The 27,264-nt window shown below is 40.0% G+C and overlaps 1 protein-coding gene across 1 annotated transcript in view; it reads right to left on the bottom strand.

The window, feature by feature from the left end:
* GLIS3 (GLIS family zinc finger 3) overlaps positions 1-27,264 on the bottom strand; it is a gene marked incomplete at its 3' end in the record, with an annotated part of 480,703 nt that overhangs the window by 87,790 nt on the left and 365,649 nt on the right. The window contains exons 4-5 of the mRNA XM_080671372.1: positions 22,999-23,160; positions 19,871-19,981 (exon numbers count right to left, since the gene is read on the bottom strand). Coding sequence (XP_080527498.1) covers positions 19,871-19,981; positions 22,999-23,160 — 273 coding nt within the window. The remainder of the gene's footprint in view (positions 1-19,870; positions 19,982-22,998; positions 23,161-27,264) is intronic.

Here is a 27,264-nt window from a genome sequence, read left to right as displayed (position 1 = left end):
TTGGGCGTTGAGAAGGGAAAGTGGCACTGATAAGTGAGCAAACACAACTGTGTTTGAGTAGTTCCTTTAAAATCATTCCCCTGACATCCATTTTAAAATATACTGCCTACATTCCTTTAAAAAGCCAAGGAAATTGAATAGTAAAGCTCCATTTTAAAATCTATTCTTAAAGTCCAATACCAGGATGGGCTCCAGAATAAATTGTGCAGTGACTTCTAAAGTACCACCTCATCCATTTTTCTCATTGCTCCCTGATGCTGTGTTTTTCTCAGCCTTGTCATCCAATGGTTTTAAACTATTCTTTTATCCGCCAGCGACTCTATTGAAACTACCTTCCCCAGGTCCAAGTATACTCATCACTTCTCACTTCTTCTGAACCCATATTCCCATTAAAATGACCTTCCCTGCATAAATCCACAGAGAACAGACACAGATGCTATACTGATATATTGATGGGTATGAAAGGACGGCTGCATTGTCTTTGCCTGAAACAAAACACAATTATGCAGGGCTCTTTTGGAGACAATCCCATAACTGGAGGATGATTGTAATGGTGGTGGTTCTAAGCATATAACCGGCTAGTGGAATAGATAATTGTAGGTACAGGAGTGGAATTTTCAAATCAAATCATTAGATAACTGGCACAGTCCATGGGCAGGACTGTAGAATCTGAAACAAACAGGCATGGCGTGGTCAGAATTATATACAGACCCACAAGGCATACAACCATGTTTTCCAAACATCCATGGTCCTTCTTCCTGGCTTCTGTCTTTTCACTGAGAAGCCACTTTTATTTCAGGGGGACAATTTAGGGCCATTCCAGGGCAGGCTGGGGTTACTGTTGGGCTGTTCTTGCACCTTTGCCATCAAGGGGAGCAAAAGGGACCTACTGTTGAAAGGCGCTCTTCCTGGGTCTCAGATTTCTCCATGTATTGGGAGCAGAGGTACTGACTGACTTTCTGGACTATTTTTTAAAGAATGTTTTATAACAAACAGCTTTAGAAAACTGACTGCATAGTGTCTTCCTCCTAAGCAAAAGGAAGGTATGCGTACGTCCATTATGAATCCAGGTTCCCTAAACTCAGGATTTCCCTCTTGTAACACAATCCACTGAGTATGCAAGTGTCACCTGGCTCTTTTTGCATCACCTTGTGGGAATAGGGACTTATGAAGCTGGCAGAAGAAAATGATGATACTCTAGCTAGAGCTACAGCTGACTCCAACCCAGGAGTTTCATGTCTTCTGCCCGCATGTTTGAAACCGTGGCAAACTAACATAGTAGTCTGGACCTAGGGTAGAGACCTTAGACCCTTTGCAAGTCCTGCCACCTTTAGGATCATCCCTAGGATATACAGAGCACTGGGCAGTGTCTTTGTGCGGGGTTCCTGTCTATATAACTAATTTGAGTCACCAAAATCAGTATGTCACATCACACCAGAGGTCCAGTCCCAAGTGATCCAGCTAAAGAAATGCCACACTGGCCAGCAGGAGTGGTCAGCTCCCAGGCCACATTCTTGGAATTACCTACATACCAGGCCCTAGGATAACCCCATGACATGCCTCATCCCAGAGATTGTTAGGGCCCCTAGTGACCCAACATATAGGGTGAGAGAGTGCCTCAAAGGAGAGAAATGGGGGCCTGTACCCTTGCTGGTACCAGTCTGGGTTCAGGGTTCCTGACTTGGATGGGGTAACATTGGCCCAACCACCAAAAAGGGGCTTTAGAGAATTTTAAGGAAGAAACTCTAGAGCGTGAGGGTCCTGCCACCATCTTCTAACAGAGGGCCACTGCAGAGCTTCTGGGAATGACTCTCACACCAAGAACTTGACAAATTACAAAATATCCCACATTGGAAAATCAGCCCCATAGCAAGAATGGTAGAATCAAAGGAGGACCAAATGTAGAGTCAGAAAAATTCAGCTGGAGTACAGTTCTACTACTGACTGAGTGTGTCTTGTAAACTCATTTAGATTCTCTGAACCTTAGGCTTTCCATCTTTAAAATGGAATTATAATAATAATTGTAATGCTAACCTTGCAGAATGATTGGGAAGGTGAAAGAGGTAAACAGACATGAAACTGCCTGGTACACTGTGCTCTACACAGGTATTTAGTGGTTATTATTGTTCTTCTTCCCATTTCCTTTAACCTCCTATTTCACGAGGGATGAGAATAAAATGGGTAATTGCATGCATACTGTTATTTCAGGATGTTTTAAATGCCAATTCATCCCTTCCTGCAATCACCGATGGTGGAAGATATATAGGTGGTACTGTGTGAATGCTCTGCTGTGTTGCAGTCTCTGATTGACTTCAAGCTTACCATCTGGGGTGGGGAGGAGGCTCACCATCAGGGTGGAGAGATGCGAGGTGGGGAAAACATTATGAAGAATTAGGTTCCTCTGCTCCTTTAGGCCATGATTTAGTGCACCCTGATGTGTTTGAGTTTTTAAGACCTGAAAATTGGAGAACTTGTTCTAGACATATTTTTTCAGACAGACGAATAAGATTTTTTTTTATTTTTTTTTTTACAAAGGAGGAGGGGGATGGATCATCCTTGGCTGCTATTTTGAGTACACAGAAATGAAACTGAGTTCTGTACTTGCTTATGTACAAATGAAGACATGTCAAGGATGTCCTTTGCACTGTCATCTCAAAATACAATTTGTATTCAAAGTCCACAGTGAGTAGATATTACCCAAATTCCTATAGCTGGTGCTCGTAGGCTAGGCTGACCCAAAGCAATACAGTGAAGTATAGCTTCTTGTTTGTTGTTCTCTGCCACCTCTTTATCTGTTTTCCCCATCTGAAGCTCCTTTTTCAGAGTCCAGCAATGTCCTTGCAAATACTGAGTGAGGAAAACTAATCATGACAGTGATTTTTACTATATTCTACAGAGTATAAAGAATCAAAGCAGCCCTGACTGGGTAGCTTGGTTGGTTAACACGCCATCCCCATATAATAAGGTTGCAGGTTTGATCCCCAGTCAGGGCATATACAAGAATCAGCCAATGAGTGCATAAGTGGAGTAACAAAATGATGGATCTCTCTCTCTTGCTCTTTCTCTCGCTCTCTGTCTCTCCTCTCCCTCCACCTTCCTCTCTCTCTAAAATCAGTAAATAAAAACTTTTAAAAAGAATCAAAACAGAGGAGCCCCATTGTATGTTTACATATGGTAGAAAAATATATGGCAAGATATGCACCCAGTGTTAAGCAACTGTGATCAAGTATATCACAAATCTGCTTCTACCTGGCTTCTATATTTCCCACAGGTGACTGTGCTGACTGGGAAATGTGAGAAAAATAATCACTGAAAGTAGGGTGGGAGAGAGGAGTAATACCTAGCATTGGAGAAAAAATAGCAAGGTTCTAAAGCTACACAAACTCTGCTACAAAAATACACACATGTAAATATGATTATAAAGATATGTTTTAAGAAAGTACAAAGAAAATAAGGCCCAGAAAATGGAGAAAGGGAAATGCATACCTCAAATTTCAACAAGGCAAAAAAGATAAAGCCTAGAAATGCTTCTATCGCCAGAAGGCTTAACTTCATGTTTGGAAATATGCTAGAAAGAATCATAAGTTGGTGAGCAGTTCAGAATAAAGAAAGTCAACAGGAGTTAGGATGGGGTTGTTGATAACAACCAGAGAATCCTCATTTCCTTTTTAAATACCATTAAGTAAAAGCTGAACATATAATTAGCCTTCAATTCATCAAGATATTTAGCAAAGACTCTCATGATAGCATCCTGGACAAGACTGAGAAACCTGAAATTGATGACAGTCTAGATCAGGGGTGGGCAAACTTTTTGACTCGAGGGCCACAATGGGTTCTTAAACTGGACCGGAGGGCCGGAACAAAAGCATGGATGGAGTGTTTGTGTGAACTAATATAAATTCAAAGTAAAGGAGCAGAGGGGAGAGCAAGAGAACTGGATAGAACAGCCGGATCCGGCCCACGGGCCATAGTTTGCCCAAGGCTGGTCTAGATGGATATAGTCATATTTGGATGTGTCACTGTATCTAAAGAACATGGATAAATAGAAATTTGCCACCTAATTCTCTTATCTCCTTTCACCTAAAATTCCTAATTCATCCCCCATGTTACCACCTTAATTATCTTTCTAAATCATATATCTGACCATTGTCTATGTTTAAACATCTCAGCATGATATATAAGGTCCTTTAGCTTTGGTTCCCTTGTCTCAATGCTTGCCTCAATAGCCAATAAATGACATTGTAGGTCTCACATGACCCTAGTTGAAATTGTGCTATGGAATAAAGGAAATAGAGAGAATAGAAAGGAATGCAATCCATATGCTAAAAAAAAGGAAGCTTTGTAATAAGAAAAAAATTGCAGGGAACTGGGGGTATTAAATGCCTAATGTTCATCCAGAGAATCCATGGGGGTATTAATGCCTATGTTCATCCAGAGAATCCATGTGGCTGGGATTACATACAACAGCAAGTTCATTAATGACAAAGAATAAGCAATCATGGAAGACAGGACTAGAGTCCACGTGCCTGCCAGTGTTCCAGAAGGTAGTTTTTGGACCTCATAATATAAAGAATGTTTGCACATATTAGACTTGCTAAATAACAACAACAACAAAAGATTTTCTTAAAAGTCAGAAAGCTTAAGAGTTCACCAAGAGGCTTTATGAATATCTTTTGGGACTTCCTAAATGTGATTCCACATTCTGGTCTGCAGGGAGGATGAGATTTCATTTAAAGATTCCTATAATTCTGATGGAAGGATTCTTATAATTCTGATGGGCTACAGCTGTGCCCACAGCTGGCCCGGTGAGTGGCCCTGCAGCAGGAACCCATCCCAAAAAGCCACTCAGGAAAAAAAATCTTTCTATTCCAGTTTAAAAAGCAGCCCTACTGAGAGAGGCAGCAACTATCTCTGGTCCTTTAACAGTTAACTCAAAAGAGTTAGTCTATACTCAACAAACAGAGGAAACAGTGAGTATTTAAGATGTCATATGACACTTTGCTACAGTTTATAAAGAAGGCTCTGGATCTGTTAAGTGGGAGGATAATCTTTGCCAAAATGTTCTGTGGAACGCCAAGATTGCAAACAGTATGTCAAGATTTAATGGACGGCTATTCATTAGGCAGTATTAACTAATTCTGGCACACATTCTGTTAGGTCTTTCGGCTTGTAGGAAAACAGCATACCACCTTTGGCATCATACTTAGCTCCCTTTCCATTTACGAACTTTTCTCATTTCTCAGAAACAATCTACAGAGAGTAGAATTAGTCATAAAAAATCCATCCTGACTCTAAAGGCCAAAATAATAAAATAAGATAATGTATACAAAATGGCTCTGAAATGTTAAAGCATCAAACAGAGGCGAAATAGGACCCTTTCGTTACCTCTATTACCATGGTCACTATTGAAACATCTGAATGACAGAGATAGGATTCCACTTGTACAACTCCAGTGGAGCCTCAAAGATCTATTTGTCAAGTTCTCCTCAAGCAAGAATCCAAATAAACCAGCTGGGGCAGGAAAAAAAATTCTCTTCTTCCCATAGAAAATTCTTGCTCTTATCTCACTACCTCTTTAAACCACTAATTAAAGCCAGCTTCCTCAGCAGAAATGGAGGACAGCAAGCCATTTTCCTCTACATCATGACACCTTCTCATAACTCCCACCCCTGTGGGCACAGCCACCTCCTCTCCAAGGACTGCATTCTGTCTAAGGCAGGACTGTAATGAGCACTGTGCACGGTTTCTCACTAGAAGCTACAGCAAACCTATGGGATTGCTGACACTCTCCAGATTTCACAAATGAGAGCCTGAAGTTCAGAGATATTAAGTAACTCATCCAAGGTTATATCATTAAAACTGGTGGTGTAGGGATTAGAATCCAGGTACATGACTCAGAAGTCCATATGCAGAAGAAATAAAATACCAAATAATTAAAATAACAAAGAAATAAGGAGAGGTCTTCTGCCAACCTAGAAAAGGCAAAATCAGGAAACAACCAACGTCTAAAATGGGCACAGAAATAAACTCTTCAGTATGAAATCAATACCCACCCATCTCTCATTCACAAAACGGTATTTAAGGGAGAACTGACAAATGGCAGCAGTTTCCAACCCAGCTACATGGATTCTCTGGATGAACACAGGCATCAGGGTGGTCAGTTTGTCGGGATGAGATTTTAAAACCCACACACATGACTACAAATGTGTTTCTTATATTTACAAAAACACAAAGTGGATATATGAACAAGTCATAATTATGCCACAATTTCAGTTTCCATTAATTGTTTTCAATCAGCTAAAATATTTTTTAGAGCAAAATAAATTAATGGAAGAATCTGGAGTAGAGAAAAACAACTTACTAAATTTTCAACCACCACTTGTCTTCTCTCTTAGAAACACTTAATAGACAACATGAGTTAATTCTAGGCATAATTGCTAACCTTTATTGGGCATATATAATGTGTCAGTTACCATGATAAGTGTTTTACTGTCATTATTTCATTTAATCTTACCTAATAATAGAGAAACATGTAAATTGACCATACCTCTGCTACGCCCACAGCCAATCAGAGTATGCAAATTAACCCAACAAAGATGGCGGTTAATTTGCATACATACCTGGGTCCCAGGAACCTCCTTGGCACCCAGGTCACTCCCAGCCAGCCATTGGAGGGGCGAAAGGGAGGGGGGCACTTCCCAAGCCTAAAGCCTGGGGCTTGGGAAGGGGCCAAGCCTGTGACCAAACGCAGACCATCCAGAAGTCAGCGCTGGGTTGCCCAGCTGCAGCCTGGCAACCCAACACTGACTGCTCAGGTGGCTGAGACCCAGAAAGTGAGTCAGGGTCTGATCTGCAGCCTCAGTGGAAGCTGTTGATCAGTGTACTTACCTCTCTCTTTCTCTCCCTCTTTCTTTCTGATCTTCACCAGCAGCCAGGCTTTTCTTTCTCTCCCGGCCTCCCCAGGGGCTACTGTTAAACCCCGCCTCTTTGATCAGGCCCAGAGATAGGCCTGGAGATGCTGACTGGCATAGGAACCAACCAATCGGAACCAAAGGTGGGTGCTGTGGGGAACCAATTGCTGCCTAGGAGGCAGAGCTTCTGACACTGCCTGGCATAGGAACTGACCAATGAGAACCAAATCTGGGTGCTGTGAGGAGCCAATGGCTGCCTAGGAGGGGAGCTTTTGACACTGACTGGCACTGAAACTGACCAATGAGAACCAAATCTGGGTGCTGTGGGGAGCCAATGGCTGTCTAGGAGGCAGAGCTTTTTGATGCTGACTGGCATAGGAACTGAACAATGAGAACCAAATCTGGGTGCTGTGGGGAGCCAATGGCTGCCTAGGAGGTGAAGCTTTCGATGCTGGCATAGGAACTGACCAATCAGAACCAAATTGGCCAGCAGAGGAGGGCAGTTGGGGGCAACATCAGGCCTGCAGGAGAGGACAGATCCCTGGGATCAGGCCTAAAATGGCAGTTGGACATCCCACAAAGGGTCCCCAATTGGAGAGGGTGCAGGCTGAGTTGAGGGAATCCCCCTCTGTGCACGAATTTTGTGCACCGGGCCTCTAGTATGATATAAACACTATATTAACAAATATATGATATAAACTTATGACAAAAATGACTGATTTAAAAGTTAACATTATGATGAACTTGTATGATTCTATAAATTCTCTGATATACAACACGAAATGTATGTTTAAAAAAGTATCCACTTATTTGCTTAAAGTATAAACTTCTTTTACTCTCTTTGCACAATGTCTTTAAATTAATTGGCATTGTTTACACAATGGAATACTGCTTGGCTGAAAAAAAGAAAGAAATCTTACCCTTTGTGACAGCATGGATAAACCTGCACAGCATTACGCTAAGTGAAATAATCCAGTCAGAGAAAGACAAGTATCATATTACTTCACTCATATATGGAATCTAATGAAGCAACAAGCAGAATAGTGACAGACTCATAGATAGAGAACAGGCTGACAGCTGTCTGGGCAATGGTGGTGGTGGTGGGGGGAGGGCGGCTGGGAGAGGAAGAAGGATTGAACACAAAAAAACAAAGAGAAAAAAACTTATGGACACAAAAAACCACATGGTGATTGCTGTGGGGGAGGGGGAGTGGGGAGAGGCGGAGAGTGGTATAGCGGATGATAAATGGTGATGGAAGGAGACTTGACTTGGGGTGGTGAACACACAATAAAATATACAGATGATGTATTATAGAATTATATACCTGAAACCTGTACAATTTTGTTAACCAGTGTCACCCTAATAAACTCAATACAAGGGAAAAATACATTGGGGAAAAATTAATTGGCATAAACAAATTTGCTTTGAACTGTCAATGATAAAGTAAAAGGGAGTGGGACCAGGTATATCCAATAATTAATTTCCTTCTGTTTTCCTAATGAATAATCAATTTGCACTAATATAAATTATATTGAGGTTCACCATGCTCCATTTTCATTTGGCTAGTGTCACCTTCAAATAAAGTAACCTCAGTTAAATTTTAACATAATGGATTTGAGTTTATGGGTGTGATGGTCAGTTTTATGTGTCCACTTGGCTAGCTTCTAGTCCCCAGTTACACAATAAACCACTAATCTAGGTTTGCTGTAAAGGTATTTTTTTAGATGTGATTAACATCTACAATCAGTTGATTTTTAATCCAATCAGTTGAAAGGCTTTAAGAACGGATGTGAGGTTTCCTGGAGGAAGAATTCCACATGTGGACTGCTCATCCAATCCTTGGAGCTAGAAACGTGGGCACCATCTTGGATCTTCCCTTCCCCTCAACCCTGGATTTCAATTCATCAACACTCCCTGTCCACTCATATTCACCCCAAATGCCACTAACCTCTTTCAGACCTCCATTAAACCTTACAAAAGTGCTTACTGTCCTAACCAGTTCAATTACTTCTGGTCTATCTCCACTCCACACTTCAACACACTATCTATAAATCATCCCACCCCTTGTCAAAATCCAATTTTAATACCTCAGATTGCCTCAAGGAAAAGGGGTGCATCTTACCATTTTTGTACACCCAAGGGCTTAGCAAAATATCAAACTGAGGGTAAATGCTGGGTAAGCAGCAGTAAATCCTCTGGGGCATGAGAAGCTAGATTCTTCTCTGCTGGGCAGAGTCTTTCTGAGTGTGAGAACTATGGGAAAAGTCACTAGGAGTCCTGCATTGCACTGGGCTCATATGGTCTTTATGTTTGTTTGTTTTAAACAGCTCTAGTGAGGTATAACTCATATATAAAAATACTCCATATATTTAGTGCACAATTTGATGACTTTGGATATAATGTTAACACCTGTGATACCATCACTACAATCAAGGTGACAGACATATTCACCACCTCCCAGAATTTCCCTGTGTCCCTTTGTGGGAGTTCTTTTGTTCTTGTTTTTTTTTTTTTTTTTTTTTTTTTTTTTTTTTGGGGGGGGCGGTCATCAGAGTGCTTTAATTTTGGAAAGTCAGTGAACTCTATGGAGCCTTTCCCTAGTGGGGGCGGGGGGGACATTTTCCCCATAATTTCTGGGATTTCATGAGCTTCCTAAAACCTATCTATCCATCCATGGACCCCCCTTACAGTCCATGGGCCTCAAATTAATGATCCCAGAATAGAAACAAATATCACTGGTTCAAATTTGATTTTAATTCCTTCCGGTTTGGGTCTCAGCTTCATTTCCCTTGTTTGCATCTTTTTTCCACCCATTGCTATCGAGCATCTGCATAACCCAGGAAGACTGGCTATAGTACTCACTGAAAGATGCTTCCATCTAAAAGAATACTTAGTTCTCGGGAAGAAAAATATTTCCAAGGACACTGTTGTTCTGTTGTCAGTCACAATACACTGCCCTGGGTTGCAGGTATGTGATACAACAATGCGTTCTACTGAAATTGCTACCCTTTTACCTCTGAGGCCCTGTGTTTGCCTTTTAAGCTAGCTGTAAAGATGGGTAAATGGAAAAACTAGGGGAATGTAACTTAAGCTCAATCACGAAGCAATTCATGGCAAAGCTTAAAAGAAGCCCATACCTCCTGACGTCCAATTCAAGACACAGCCACCTGCCTAGTATCCACCATGAGAAGTTTTTACATTAGGCTTATCCAAGCCCGCATGTGAAGTCACCCTGAAAATAAATCTTCACAGCTCCGAGAGCCAAGATGCTAACAAATGGGAAAGGAGTGCCCATGGATATCAGAGACAAAATGCAACTAAAGCTGAAAAGGGAAGACAAAAGAGAACTAGCAGAACCAGCATAGCTACACACGGGAAACATTTCAGATGTGGAGATGAGGAGTGAATGCCACGAAGGCAATGGTGAGCTATGTCATGATATTTCAGGACATTATATTTAGGCAGCAGAGAGTCTGAGTTAAATGCTTTTATTCAAAAATCATTTTCATGGAGAATCCACAAAATCTAATAAGAAAAAGGGAATGAGAAGCTTAGAAGGCTTCTGTCCGACTGTCAATCAATCAAAAAAGCAATTATATAGGAACTATTTCCATAAGGTAGCTGTGCTAGGCACTGTACAGCCTCAACTGCTCATTAAAGCACTTGTCACAGGGTCCTCATTCCTTGCATAGTTGGCCAGAGATGTGTCAAACACCCCTATTTTTTTTTTGTCCCAATTAAGAATTTTGAGGGGGAAGAGAAATAAAACTACTTTACCATTCAAGACAAAGTATTAGAACGTAATCGAGAATAATGTAAAAACCCAAAGATACCCCCCTTGCTTTCAAACAACAGAGCCTAAGACTTAAGGGTCTCCATCATTTCCAAAGGAAATCTCAGGAACCATGTTCCTAAGCATTTTCTATGCAAAAATGGATCACAGCATTTCTTCTACTGCACTGAAAGCCAGTGTCTCCTCGTGGCTCCTGTTGAAATGAAATCTTCAGGAGGGCAAGTTCAGGTCTTACTTGTTTCTAAATCCTCAGAGCTGGTGCAGGGCCTCGCTTGTGAACCACAAATGCTAACCATCTGAGCCCTTTTCTTAGGTGGGAGATGTAAGCTACCCATTTCGCTCTCTGGCATCCAGTCCCTTTGACGGAACCATTGTTGAGGACAGGCTGCAGAGAAGTGCGATTATAACAAGCTACAGTGATCCTGAATACTGCTGTGCTCAGGTTTTTAAAAATTGTATCTTATTAATAATTTTTAAAATATATTTTCATTGATCTCAGAGAGGAAGGGAGAGGGAGAGATAGAAACATTAATGAGAGAGAATCACTGATCAGCTGCTTCCTGCATGCCCCCTACTGGGGATCAAGCCCACAATCCAGGCATGTGCCTTGATCAGGAATTGAACTGTGACCTCCTGGTCGACGCTCAACCACTGATCCACACGGGCTGGGCAGTACCAGGTTCTTTTAAAAGAAGCTCAAACAGTAAGGTATAGTATTTTGACTTAAGTAGTTCTTTAAAAATTTTGCAACTAGTACATTTTTCTCATTTCTAAAGTGGTCATTTCAATGAGTTCCTGACCATCTCACCTCAGTAAGTCCCCCTCTGTAATCTCCATTTCAATTCCCTCGTGTTGCCTTGCTTGCACTTACGTTACTATTTTCTGTTTACCTCTCTATTGTTATTAGACTTCGCCAAGGCAAAGTGGCTTTATGAGGACAGAGAATGTATGTGTCTGTCATATATACACTTGCATCTATGGGTCTAATGCAGTGCCTGACACACAGTACCTACTTAAAATATATTTGTTGAATGGAATAAATAAAAGTACTTGAGACTGTATCTCTCAAGTAATTTACTAGAAGAGCAACTTGATGAGAAGCTCTAGAGGAAAAGGAAGATTGTTTGTTGGCCAAGTAATTTTGAGCAATACTTAATGTTATCTTCCCCCTGGAATATTAGTATATCCAAGGGTCTGAGAACTCTTGCAAGAAGGAAACCATTAAATACTATTTAACTCAGCATTTCTCAGATTAATAGGACAGCAAACACTTTTTAAAGGTAAATATTGAATAACATCCTGTGGAATGTGTTCCAAAGAACACACTTTGGGAAACATTGATTTAAGAACTAAAAAATATGCTGGGCCACTAGGCCCAGGGATAATGACATTTATTTTTCTGTGTTTATAAGGCTGAAGCCAGCTTCTCCGATCTCTCCAGAAAAGAACATAAGCCTTTTCTCACCACGTACTCTCATGGACAATTGCTCCTGCACACCACTTTCCCACCCCCAAATGTGAGTTCTCAATTCCTTTAAACAACTCCAATCACCATGTACCATCAAAATGCTATCGAAAGCATAGCTGGTTATACATTGGATCTGCTTAAAACAGAAGCCTCCAGACACATGGTTTAAAATCCAAATCAGTACTATAGGCCTAGGATTAACTTGACTTTTTTTTTTTCCTCATTTAAATTTAATTATTATTAGTTCATCTATTTTGAACCAAAAATATTTGTTTTACAAAAGCATACCCACAGCCTTTCCTGAAATCGGTTAACCTTAACTGTGGCACCAAGACATTCAGGCAGGCAGTATCTTTTACCATTGTTTTGAGGTGTGATATCAATAATTTGTTACCGGCAATTGTTAACAAGTACTGAAGTTAGTAAGTGACTTGCTTAATAAAAAACAAACATATTAGTGCTGTTTTAACATCAGTCCTGTAATATCATCTCTCTCACTCCAATTCCAATATGATTTCTTAAATGTGAGAGGAAAGGAAGGGAGCTAGCTCATCTTGAAATTATATGTCCATGATATGTGCCCATTTTTGACAGTCCATTAGAAGTTGGAGTGATTGTTTATTCCTGAGCAGAGAAGGAAGAAAGGAAAGGAGGGAGGGAGGGGATTGTCACAATCTGGGAAGGCCTCTGATTATGGGTCACTGTGCATGCCATCCCCCATGTAGATGGTAACAGTAAACAACTGACAGAGAAGCCGCATGGCTCTTCTAACCCAAGCTTCCATTTAGGGAAAACTGTATTTTTTCACATTAGTTTTTAAGATTCCAACAACTTCACAGAGCAAAGCTAACCTACATGGTGCTTAATGAAATTGTTTACAGTTTTGAATGTACGTGGCTCTGAACAGATTCCAAAGAATTGTCAGTTCCATGTGAACAGAGTTGCATTAAATAAGCTGCTCTATTCTAGCCAGGAAACTATATAGAGCTGTTCTCTAAGTAGGAAATATAATACATGCTGCATTCACACACGTTTCAAAAGCTGTGCTTGGTTTAGAACAGCTTGCATTGAGGTCCCCAAAGTGAAAGTCATCAACCACGGTGGGCCAAAGGTGAACGTGTAACAAACATTTAACAGATCACACCGAAAGTTTGGAATGGAGGAAGTGTGAAATAGACGGAAGAGTCATGTCATCTCTGTTGGCCCAGCGTTCTTCTAAAAAATTCACTTTAAAAAAAGTGCATTTTGATAATGGGCCAGAGTTGAAGGAAACTCGCATGCTTATGGCACTTCCAAGGTGAAAATGAAAAAATTCTGATAAAGCTCACAGCCTTGAGGAAAATTCCAAGTGGCTCATTGCCTTAATTTTCTCTCATTTCACCACCCATTGTCAGCCAGGGCTGGAGGATAGAATCTACCTTCAGCTCAGCAGGCTAGATTCTGCTCTCACTAGAGACCTTCACTGGTGACTTGAGTATTTCACTACTTATTTATCTGTGTAGCCCTCTATTTAATAAACTCGATATCTGCAAAGCACATTCCACGGAAGAAGTCTGCACATAGCTGATGGGATGTGTGGGTGTGCACACATTAGACAAAGAGAAAAGTTACTCTCTGCATGCAATGAGCCAAATTATCCCAATTCCTTTGTAGAGAAGTGTTTTTTCCCCTTCTTCTTCTTTCTTTTTTCTGTATAAATAATATTTAGCTGAGATTTCAGGTTCTTGGTTTTTTAGTAGGACCCAACAGGTGTGGAAAAGGGCCACATGCCAATGGCCAGGGCATAGCTTAAAAGATCTCTGCCCCTCCTTATAAACATTTGTTTTAAAGCTCGAGGTGCCTTGTCATGGCCCTGATTTCAGAGTCGGGCCAGCAACGTTAAGACCAAAATAATGTCATTTAGTGTCTTTGGGGGAGGGGGCGGGCGGGGGAGAGGGGTTAAAAAAAGGATTAGAGGCTGGCAGGCCAGGGATATTAAATGAGTCCATGACTAACAGGGTGTGACAGAAAGGGTTTTATTCTTTTCAACAAAACAATTCCCTAGGGCTGGAACCATTACTCCACTGTGCCTTTATCACCTTGGAATTTTTATGGTTATTTTTGATGAATTCACATTTTTGTAAAGGCTTTTTTGAAATAATGCCAGTTTTCAATTTTAATTAAAGTCGTAAATAATCTTAATTCTGCCTTAAAAGGTTTATTGTTTCTTACTTTTTTTTTATTATTGCTGCCAGGAAATATTTCAAATACCAAGCCCTGATGTGAGTTAGCAATTAGACTCTCTCGAAGGTCTAGTAACAACATTGTACCATGTAAATATTATATACCAGTATACCAGCACAAGGTTCGAACATGCAGATTGACTGATTTCAGGTTTATTAGCACTGTTTCTCCTGGGAGGGACATTTCCTCTTTTTATTGGGTGGAACAACTTTTTTCATTTTAATTTCCATAAATTAATCCAGCATAGATCTATAAAGGATTTTTAAATCTTTATATTAAAAAGACAGGTTAGAATTCAGGAAGTAAACACAGTAAAGTTGTCACTAAAGACCAGGCAATGAAAGTCAGCCAAATCCTACTCAACCATCTGCACAAAACTGAGTGAGCATCAAAAGCTAAATCATCAGAGATGAAAAGTTATTTTACTTAAGAAAAAATTATGACAATACTGAAATACTTAACATTAGATTATAATACTGTTCCTTGTTAGCTAGATTGCCTGTTGAAGGTTTGTCTGAAAATTGTCTAGCCTATCTAATAAAAGAGTAATATGCAAATTGACCATACCTCTGCTACACCCACAAACCACGACCACCAGCCACTCCCACAAGCCAATCAGGAGGGAATATGCAAATAAACCCAACCAAGATGGCTGCAGCCACAGAGAGCAGGAGGGAGGCTTGGGTTTCCTTGGCAATGGATGAAGCCAAGCTTTCCGCCTGCCCTTGCTGGCCCCGGCCTCCACTCAATGCTACAAAGTTTCAATTATAGAAGATAAATAAATCCCAACAGAAATGGTGGCAGCACGTAGCTGGAGAGAGCAGGAGGCTAGGTTTGCCCATGGCGATGGAGGAAGCCAAGCTTCTGCAGCCCTGGCCTGCTTTGGCCTCCGCTTAAGGCTACAAAGTTTCAATTATAGAAGATATATAAATCCCAACAGAAATGGCGGCAGCCACAGAGTGAGCAGAAGGCTTGGCTCCACTCCAGGCTACAAAGTTTCAATTGTAGAAGATAAATAAATCCCAGATACCAGGGCCTCCGCATGGGTCGCTGGGGGGCGTGGCTGGCCTACAAACCACCACAGGCCCCTCGCCCAGACTGCCCCACGCCCCAAGGGAACCCCCTCCCTGATCCGGGACACCCTTCAGGGCAAACCAGCTGGCCCCCACCCATGCACCAGGCTTCTATCCTATCTAATAAAAGAGTAATATGCAGATTGACCATCACTCCAACACACAAGATGGCTGCCCCCATGTGGTCAAAGATCCTGTCCCCATGTGGACACAAGATGGCCACCACAAGGTGGCCAGCAGGGGAGGGCAGTTGGGAGGAACCAGGCCTGCAAGGGAGGGCAGTTGGGGGCGATCAAGCCTGCTGGGGAGGGCAGTTAGGGGTGACCCGGCCAGCAGAGGAGGGAAGTTGGGGGTGACTGGGTCTGCAGGGAAAGGCAATTGGGGGGGACCCAACCCTGCAGGGAAGAGCAGTTAAGGGGTACCAGGCCTGCAGGGAAGGGCAGTTAGGGGTGACCAGGCCTGCAGGGGAGGGCAGTTAGGGGTGACCAGGCCTGCAGGGGAAGGCAGTTAGGGAAAAACAGGCTGGCAGGGGAGCAGTTAGGCATCAATCAGGCTGGCAGGGAAGTGGTTAGGGGGTGATCAGGCTGCAGGCAGAAGCAGTTAGGGGCAATCAGGAAGGCAAGCAGGCGAGCAGTTGGGAGCCAGCAGTCCTGGATTGTGAGAGGGATGTCGACTGCCTGTTTAGGCCCGATCAGGCCTGAACAGGCAGTCGGCCATCCCTCGAGGGGTCCCAGATTGGAGAGGGTGCAGATTGGGCTGAGGGACAGCTCCCCCACCCCCCCATGCACGAATTTCGTGCGCCGGGCCTCTAGTAAATTTATAATTTGTAATCTTAAAGTTTGATTTTCTTTTTTAAATTAGTGCTCTGAGCATCTTTCACATAAACTACTCTTCCTTTATAGAGGCTGAAATGTACCATGTTTGAACAATAGAAACCATTAACAATTCCTGAAAATGTATATTATGTTTCCATACTCACTGTCACTACATATTGTAGCTTATTTGTCTCAATATGGGACTTTTATTCTGTCATGTCCATGACAACTTACTATCTATGAAGGTGTTCTCCAATCTCAGGTCAGATTTGCCATTACAGTAAAACCTAATTATGATCTGGAGAATGGTCATATTTAGGGGGAAAAACTCTCATCAAGAGGTTTTTGTTTGTTTTGAACACAACTTATCACTTCAAGTTTATAAGATATACACAGACAAAGACAAAAACCATTAGGCAGTAGTCCTGCTCAACGTTAACGGTATGCAACAATGATGTATTATTTTAACAATATTGCCCTGGCTGGTTTTGCTCAGTAGTTAGAGCATCTACCTGCAGACCTAAGGGTCAAGGATTTGATTCCTGAACAAGGGCAGTTGTAGGTTCCCCAGCCCCGGTAGGGGCATATAGGGGAGGCAACCAGTCGATGTTTCTCTCTAACTCTCCTCTCCTTCTTCCTCCCTTCCATTCTCTCCAGAAATCAGTGGAAAATATATATCCTTGGTGAGGATTTTTTTTTTTAAAAAAAAGAATATTAAACATCTCCTTACAACTTTATTTATATTATAATATTACTCATTTAGCTCCTTTGCTCTTTTAAAATACAAGAACATATCTAATCCACACAAATGATCATCTATTATTGTTGATACTATTATATGTTGATAATAATCATCTATTATCAACTTACTGGGATTCTAATTAAAGAGACCTAACTATATTTATAGAGAAAAAAAAATGATTTCAACAATTGGCTTACTAGAGTGGGTTTGTATACAATTAAGAATATCCTGAAGAGTTTTATGCTAACCAAAATAAGCCAGTCAGAGGAAGATAAGCATACATGATCTCACTCATATGTGGAATCTAATGAATAAAATAAACTGATGAACAAAATAGATCCAGATACATAGAAGCATGGAGCACACTGTTGACCCTCAGAGGGAAGGTGGGGAAGAGTGGGTGGGTGGGAAGAGATCAACCAAAGAACTTCTATGCATATATGCATAACCCATGAACATAGACAATAGGGTAGTGAAGGCCAGGGGTGAGGGTGGGGACAGGCTAGAAGAGGTTAATGGTTGGGGGAGAGCGGAAGGGACATATATAAGACTTTCAACAATAAAGATTTTTTAAAATAATAATAATATCTATCACATCCTTTTAACTGGCATTTTTCTAACAGGGAAGAGGTCAAATTATTTCCATATATAAGCCCTCAACTAACTGGCTTTGCGCTAATACCTCTCAAGGAAGAGTAACAAAAAGACTACAGAGCATTTCCCAACATAAAAAGGTTATATCCCTAAAAACCATGAAAGAATACAAGACTCTAAGTAGCTAGAAGTCATGGTTGCTTTAAAACCATGGTCAAGAGGTTCAATCACTTGAAATAAGTTGAGTCTTAAACTTCCCTTAAGTTGGTTATGAAGGGCCCTTAAGTGAATCATGTACCCACCTGAACACAAATGAAATATTCAAAAAACCACAGTCAAGTCAACATATTTTCTGCCATAGTCAGAGGATACGTATTGGTCCAAAAGTTTACAAACTCAATTATTAGGAAATTAGAGGCCTGGTGCACGAGTTCGTGCACAGGTGGGGTCCCTCAGGGTGGCCTGCAGGCATCAGGCTGAAACCCGCAGTTCAACGCCGCCTGCAGCTCCTACCAGCCACTCCTGCTCATCCTGGCCCCACAGTGCTTGCCAGGGGCTTGTGCCCAATCAGTCCCAATCGGGAGAGGCTCACACCACCACAGCAGTGCTCGCCAACCGTGAGCCCTGCAACTGGCGTCCTCCTGAGGGGAGTAGCCTGCGGGATCGGGCTGAAACCGGCTTTCTGACATTGCCCGAGGGATCCCAGATTGCGAGAGGGTGCCGGCCAGGCCAAGGGACCCCACCGATGCATGATCGGGACTGAAGAGGGACTGCAGGAGGGCTCTATGGTGTGCTCGGCCCATCTTGCTCAGTCCTGATCAGCTGGACCCCAGCAGCAAGCTAACCTACCAGTTGGAGTGTCTTCCCTCTGGTGGTCAGTGCACATCATAGCAAGTGGTTGTGCGACCTTAGCATATCATTAGCATATTACGCTTTGATTGGTTGAACAGTCGACTGGTCACTGGACAACCAGACACTTAGCATATTAGGCTTTTATTATATAGGATGCCTTGTGAGGTGGTAAGCTCCTCATCTCTTGAGGCATTGAAGCACAGCACAGCCAACCACTTGCTGGAGGTCTTATGAGGTCTGGAAAACAAGTCAGGTGGGCTGGCTGGTTGATCTTTAGCATTGCTTCTAAACCTAAAATACTATGATTTCTATAAGCTTTGAAAGATATATTGATCCTTCATTGATGTCAAAGTAATTTTAGGCTCAATTCCTTTCCCATATTTTCATTCACTGTACCTATTAAGAAACATTTCTTTTAAATCCTCACCTGAGGATATTTTTTTCATTGATTTTTAGAAAGAGTGGAAGGGAGGGAGTAGGGGGAGAGAGAAACATAGATGCAAGAGAGACACATCAATTGGTTGCCTCCCATACACGCCTTGACTGAGGGCGGGGAATCTGCAACCCAGATACATGCCCTTGACCCCAGAATCAAACCCGGATGGACCCTTTGGTCTGATGCCTGATGCTCTAACCACAGAGCTAAATTGGCCAGGACAATAAATATTTTTTTCTAAGCTTAAAGGGAGGAATGCTTCTATTCTTACTCATCCTAGAGACTAACCTACCTTCTTCATTGGAGTTAAAATTATTTTAGCCTATCTATATTTTGTGAAAAAGCACTTATCTCCAGACAGGATTTCTGTTGTACTGTTTTTTCCAATTCAATATTCTTGTTATTTGGACTTAATTTCCATAAAAGCCTTTTATTACTTTCCAATTTAGGAGACTTATACTTAATTTTCTCTTATCCCTATTCATATCTGGCTATATCAGTTATACATATCACAACCTTGCTATTACAGGCATCCTTCAGAGACATTTCAGGTTTGGTTCCAGAACCCTGCAATAAAGCAAGCGACAGGTATTTTTTGGTTTCCCAATACATATAATAAGTATAGTCTTATAAGTGTGCAGTAGCATTATGTCTGAAAAAACAATGTACATACTTTAATTTAAGAATACTTTATTGCTAAAAAATGCTAACCATCATTTGAGCCTTCAGGGAGTCAGTCTTTTGGCTGGTGGATGGTCTTATGAAAAACAATACCTAGGAAGAGCAATAAACAGAACCCAATAAAATGAAGGATGCCTGTTATTTCATGGAAGACTTCTCTCTGCAAAGAGTCTAACACATATCAGACCTTGAGAAGTATACGAATTTCCAATGCCCTGCAGAAGCTCCCAGTATTCAAGAATTTAACTGCTTTTTTCTGACTAACTTCTTTTTTAAAATTACCTTTTTCCTCGCTTGTTGTTCTTTGGAAGAATGAGCCTTCACATGCTTTCTTAGGGAACTTGGGTCTGTGTAGCGTTTGGTGCATCCTGGAATCTGACAAGCATAAGGTTTCTAAATAAGAAAGACAGAAAGAAATGGCTGTGGTTAAATCCTAAAAGTAACTGGGGAAGGTCTACTTAAAGACTATTTATTGGCTTCAGAGCATGAGCAATTACCAACTGATATGAAATGTTGGGTAATACTTGGACATTTTAATAAGAAAGCCCAGTAAGTGTGCATCAAGGCAGAAAGGAGAGTAAACTTTCAAGAAACAAAGAGATTGCCTATCTTTGATGATTTTTAAGAAATTGCCATGGTGTATACTGTTATAGGAATCTCATGGCATTTTTTAAACATGGAAATTATTAGTAAACATCTCTGGTCATACTTACAGTTATGTTCCCCTGAAAACAGTCTTTGGGACTGTCAGAAACTAGGAAACACACATTCTTTAAGAGTTCAGGTATAAAGAAGCTGTAGAAAAGTCCAGAAAAGACTGGGAATGTTTCAGAAGAAACCTGATTCAGAAAAAGACAGGGAGAGAATTAAAAGGGAAAATTAGTAGAAAATGAGCAGGAGACAGGTTTCCAACAACAGACACATGAAAAATCAGCCAGAGGGACATTAATGGTATTAGTTGTAGAGAAGTCATGATATTAAGCCTGGGGTATGTGAATAAGCCCTTGGCTGAGTGTGATGAGAACAGAAATTTTGCTACTCCAATTCCTCGCTGCTCCTGAGCAATGTGAAGTGTGGAGCTTAAGGCTGAGTCTGGAATCCTTTTTATTTTTGTACTGTAAAATTATTTCCGTTTGAGTATTAATATGCTAACAGAAAACTGAATTAAAACTATTCAGGGTTAGAATTATGAATTCAGTTATCTTTATGGAAAAACCATTTTCCTGTAAGTAAAGAATCCACTTAGTGAAGAAAGATACTTTATCCAAAATTCTGACAGCATTTAGCGTAAGGAGTACTTACTGAAAGAGAATGAACACCTAAATTTAAATAACAAATTCTTTCAGCAACTACAGTTTGCTCTTTAAAACAAATGTTTCATTTCTATATGATTTTAAGAAAGCGCATCAATTTGTTAAACACAATAAAAATTTAAACCATAGGTAGTTTGGATCTTAAAAGTAAAAATGATGACTTCAACCAACTAAGACCCAAAGCATGGAGGTATGGAACAGACTGACATACCTCGATGTGGCGTTAGGGGGATGAGAAGAGATAAACCAAAGAACTTATATACTTATATGCATAGCCCATGGACAAGGGCAATAGAGCAGTGAAGACCTAGGGGAGTGGGTAAGGGCTGGGAGGAGGGAGGGGAAGAGGGAGAAAATGGGAGATAGCTGTAATACTATCAACAATAAAAATATATTTAAAAATATTTAATAAATAAGTGATTTAAAAAAAATAGATGAGTTTTAAAAGCTATTGCATTGAACTGAATCATAAAATCATTATCTTAGGTAGTTTTCCTCAAAAGTTTTAAAAAGGGATATTTTTTAAAATTCCAAAATGATTTTAGAAAATGCTCTTAAGTTTGATTAGCTAAAATTAGCTCCAAGCAAAGAAGGGTGTAGTAGAACCCTAACACTTAGCTTCACAATAGTTCTTTCAAACTACAGATAACTAGCTAGAGTAGAAGCAATTTCTCAAGACAATCTTGTCTCATGAATGTTCATTCTTCCATGATAATGTTTAATGATAAATTGAAAAATTTATTGGATTCTACCCAGACCATTTTAGACATACAAAATAGGGCATTTTTAACATAATTTATTCTTTTTTCCTATTTCTACCTTTAAAAAATACTGCTATTCACCAAATTTATTCATTTAATATTCTATTCTGTTGGTCCTAAAATCACTTAATTCAATTCAGCTGGAGCAGAAAGGGTCAATCTTATATCCATTTTACTCTAATTATATTTCAGATATTTACTAGGCAAACCATCACATTTATGTATAGCAGGAGATAATTCTGTTTAGAAAGGTTACGTGACATAGTTAAAATGACTTTTATCAATATGACTAATAGAGACTAATATAAAATTTAATAAATATGTCAACTATAACATCAGGAGAATATTAAATATGTATGAGAAGGTATGTAGAAATCACAGTATCTTTTCAAACTTCAAATTCTGGTGTAGTTTAATAACAGACATCAGAATGTTAACATTGAAAAAGCAATGTCATGAATACATTATTTGCAAGAATGTGGGATAAGAGATCTGTGATGTGTATAATGCAATTATCTTGATGGTTTTAAGTGAAGTGAAATTATATACAGTCTACCTGGCCTCATATAAGGAAAATGGCATCAAAACCTGAGAAATGCAAAGAAGGACATTCAACATCATTGAGAATATAAAAGCGAGTGTAAAGTCTAGAAAAGACATTTGTAAATGCTCTAAGAAGGTGTGATAATGAAAATCATAAAACTGAGCCCTGGGGAAAGAGCTGCTGATTCTTTTTAGATTACTTAAAGGTGAAAATACCAGGGGGTTTCTAAAGCAAAAGGCCACATTCACTCTCAAAACCCATGCCAGCCTCCACTTGTTTATGTCAAGAAGAAAATAACCAGAATAAGAAAAAAAAAAGTACACTTGTTGGTATGGAAAATAATACAATAATTAATAAGTAATAATACAAGAATAAATTGTTTCATGTGCTCACAACTGTAAACCTACTTTTGCTACGCCCTGTATATTGTGTGTCTTAGTACATTTTGATATTTGAATATTTAATTTAATGACCAATCTGTAGTGGTCATTCTCTGTACTAAAATATACTATATGACAGTCCCTAAACTGCCTCTGCTTAGGACACAGAGGTCACCAAAAAACCCCTTAGTCCCAGGCAGCTGTAATATTTAGGATACTCATGACTACAGAAAAATTAGGAAAGAGCCAAACAAGGCCCCTCTGGCTCTTTACCAGGTTCCACTGCTGCCCTTGGCATTACCCCTCTAACCTGCAGGCCATAAAGCAAACACCTTCACCATCCCACTATCAAAAGGGCACTTCCTCACACCGGGCTTCGGGCTGAAAGTTGGAAAGCTCCTGCCATTCTTACAGTGTCCAGATGCGTCCTCTGGTGCTTGGCGCGGTCGCTGGAGTTACTGAAGGCCTTCTGACAGCCCGGATGCTGGCACAAGTAAGGCTTCTCGCCCGTGTGACTCCGCAAGTGAATCTTGAGATTTTCGAGCCTTGAAAAGGCCTTCTTGCAACCTTCAAACTGTAGAGAAAAAACAATTTGGGGTTGTTGAAAAGGACCTTGAGAGCTCAAGTTTGAGGGATAGAAAATAATGTTCTTAGTTTGTACTTAGCATAACACAAAAAATAAAAATGAAATCCAAACAGTAACAAATATTACTTTTAAATGTATCTATATGTTTATGCAAACTGCACTTTTCCACTAAATATACATGCCACTTTCTGTATCAGACTTGGGTCCCAAACAGAATCCTGTGATGACTTATGTCAGAGAGAATTCACTGTGAGCCATCTGGCTCAGTTAATAAAAATACAGTAATGCGTGTCTTAAAGATTTATTAAAAAATTAACATACTTTTCCATTTCCAAATTGGTCTAAATTGAAGGAACCAGGAAGGAACTTTTTACAAAATAAACTAACAAGAAAAATTAGAGTGATGTATGAGAAAAAAAGTGAATTGAAGATCCAAGAGTTCAAGATGAAAAAGGTATGTGTCATTGAATTATTATTATCATAAACTTGCTTAACTCCATTTTAAGGGGTTTTCCAAATCCCAAAAGGTTGAACTTGTTAAGGGTAATGCCAAGCCTAATTAGACACAGTTTTTTTTTTTTTGTTTGTTTTTGTTTTTAAATATATTTTATTGATATTTCACAGAGAGGAAGGGAGAGGGATAGAGAGCTAGAAACATCGATGAGAGAGAAACATCGATCAGCTGCCTCCTGCACACCTCCCACTGAGGATGTGCCCGCAACCAAGGTACATGCCCTTGACTGGAATCGAACCCGGGACCTTTCAGTCCACAGGCCGACGCTCTATCCACTGAGCCAAACCGGTTTCGGCTAGACACAGTTTTTAAACATGTTTTCAAAAGGGTACTAAAAGACAATTCATTTAATGCTAAATAATGTTCCTAATAAAGTAATGGTTTTATTTATTTTATTATTATTTTTTTTTTTAAGAAATTTGGTTACCTAGTTCCAGAAGAAAAGAATTAAAAATGAAAGACTGGCAAGTTCAAGAAATGCTTCATTGGTTTATCAATAATATTTACTGATGGTAATTTTTATATAATGCCTTCTGTGGGCAAAATATCAGCCACCATTAGCTGGTCAAAGAGATTCCAACCCTTGAAATGACAATCTAATAAAGAAAATGTGGCCAAAACCGGTTTGGCTCAGTGGATAGAGCGTCAGCCTGCGGACTGAAAGGTCCCAGGTTCGATTCCGGTCAAGGGCATGTAACTTGGTTGCGGGCACATCCCCAGTAGGAGGTGTGCAGGAGGCAGCTGATCGATGTTTCTCTCTCATCGATGTTTCTGACTATCTATCCCTCTTCCTTCCTCTCTGTAAAAAAATCAATAAAATATATTAAAAAAAAAAAAAAAAAAAAAAAAAAAGAAAATGTGTTAGAGCAAGCCTATAAAGGAAGCATAAAGGTGAGATGGGCATTTTTATCCTTTAACTCTCTTATTGGTGCTAAGCCCCAAAATATTTGTCACTTTGACAGTTTTAATAGCATTGGAATTTCCATGAAAGAGAAACTTATGAATATGGGAAAAATTAATAAGAACAAAGCATAATATATTTACAGCAATTAAGAAACCACACTTCTTGTAGAAGAATGCATGTGTGAGGAGGGGTGTAGGGAACACAGAATATAATCAAAGGTAAATACTAGATGGTTTCCATTCAAAATTAGCAGGTATTACCTAACCTTACTTCAAGATCTTTCATGAAACTCTTTGGTTCTCTTGCTTATTACATTAGATGATGGAGTACACTGTTCATGAAGGGATGATCCAGAGCTGGCCAGGTTTTAGTTATTTGAATTTTCATTTTTAAGTAAAGGACGAACTAATGAGGAAGGATATTCAAACATGTCATAACCCCATCTTTTTAAGTTGTCCAGATTTTGTATGCTGAAGTATTTTAAGAAATATATGAAAGTTGCACTTATTTTTTGATTGTGAGTTATACATGTTTCATAGACATATGTTGGTTTATTTCAATTTTTATATTTTGCTTAAAATGACTTTGGTGTTTTTCTGATTTTTATAACTTTAGCCTGAACAGAAAATGATTGCTGACGAAGCCAACTACTTTTGCAACAGAGTGAAAGATAGAATGCTATGTCGCTAGGGGAAAGGAGGAGTTAAATGGTTTATTTCCACAGATTTTCAACTGGGTCACAAGTTTGAGAATAAAGGTGCTCAAAGTTAACCCCCAATTCATAGCTAAGAGGCCTCTGTTGACCAAACCTCTGTTTTTAAGGTTCTCTCTGAATGACAACTTACAGCAACCTCTTGGAGCTCAGATTATTTTACTTGGAATCACTTGGTGGACCACACTTAGGTCTAAAATGAGCCTGTGGTTTTGAACACATCAAGCCTGTAGCCTGTTTCATACCAAGGCTCTTTTGTAAGTGGACACCATTCTGGGGCCAGTTCCAGGGGTGCATACCCAGACGTGGGTAGGACCCAGCATCCACTCCCTTCTGCAGTCCCCAGATCTTGGTAAAAGAACAGGCTGTATTGTTTCAGCACCAACATGGGAGTGGAGAACCACTTGAGAATAGATGAATGAGGTTTTTGTGAGTATTGGACAAACAAGACCCCTGGATCTACCATGAAGTGATTAGAGGGATCTCAGACATGTCCTAGAACTAATTCAATCTGTCCCCTAGGTCAGACACAAACTGGATGTAGACTAGCATTTCCAAGGTCTCTCTAGTTAAATGTCCAAGTAAATGTCCAATTGAATGTCCAATTAAAAATCCACTAATTGCTACTATTGCTGTTCACAGAAGCAATGATCAAAGATCAAGGGGCTTGCTACATTCCAAGCAAGTCAGTGAAAAGTGAACTACATATCAGAATATCCTGACCATTTTTAAATATCAAAGATGAAGGAAAATATGAACACCTAGACTAAAAAAATCACAACAAAAAATTAGCTATAAAGTCATGAAAATCCAGCTGATTTCAGATGTTTCCTCTATAACAAAAGTCAGGAGACAAAAGTATTTGTATTATTTGTACTAGCATCATAGTATTTTCAGGGGAAATGATTAAGAGTGAAGGGCTTGTATAAAGAAAGGCAAAAGAAAGGTAATTTCATGTACTCGGGCTCAATATACACCACATGCTCACTCTTACTGAAGAAATTCACTTTAAAAAAAACACACACAAAAAAAACCATGAACCCAAGACCAGTAAAAGCAGGCAATGAAGAACTGACAAACGTTGCAGTGGGGAGGCCTAACACCCAGCCTATCAGGTGTATGCAGGGCAGCACACCTGAATGAACTTGCCACACTAACAATTCGGCAAGAGGAAGAAGGTGCTATTCATCTCTCTAATGGTATCTGGATAAAACTTGAAAGCAAACAATTCTGTAATGAATCATTATCATTCATTATGGGAATAACCCTGTAATTCAACACAAGATTTTCCTCTCCTTCAGGCAATTTTATCCCTAGAGCTATAAGTTTAATTAAATGCAAATGCATTAAAAATAAACTAACATTTAGGTAGAACTACAAAAGATTGTTACAAAATACCAAAACTGAATGCTTTGGATGTTTGGGCAAATGGACACCTTTTTTCCTTATTTTTTCATGTTTTCCAAATCTTTAGTGAATATCTAAACCTAGGAAAGCAAGGACCACAGAAGGAGTGTTTCCTTGGTTCAGCCAAATGTTTTCTTATCAAGGTTCCTAAAGTGCAAGGTACCTCCTGAGATTTAAGGTTAAAATCATCACCTGACTGCTCACGTTACTGTCACCAACCAACACTGACACAAAAATTGACCAATATCCTGGTATTAGGTCCTCTCCTACTGGGTCTGGCTATGGAGGGCCCAGTGACACACAACTAGATGAACAGGCCTGAGGTTGCCTGTAGTTCAAACACAGACCCAATATGAGAAGACAGTAGAAAAACAACAAACAGATTCTGAGCATCCAGCAAGATAGCAGAAGGAGGCAACATGGGAGGGGAGTGATGGTGGGAAATTAAATGCTATTTAATTTCATCTAAATAGCATTATTCCTCCCTCCCCCCAACAAATACTGAGTAAGCCCTATGAGTGTGGCACTATGTGTTAGGTATTGGGGGGATCAAGA

Source organism: Plecotus auritus (assembly GCF_963455305.1).
Source record: "Plecotus auritus genome assembly, chromosome: 5".
NCBI lineage: Eukaryota > Metazoa > Chordata > Mammalia > Chiroptera > Vespertilionidae > Plecotus > Plecotus auritus.
The sequence above is the reverse complement of the archived record's forward strand: the minus strand, read 5'-3'. Positions and strand labels throughout refer to the sequence as shown.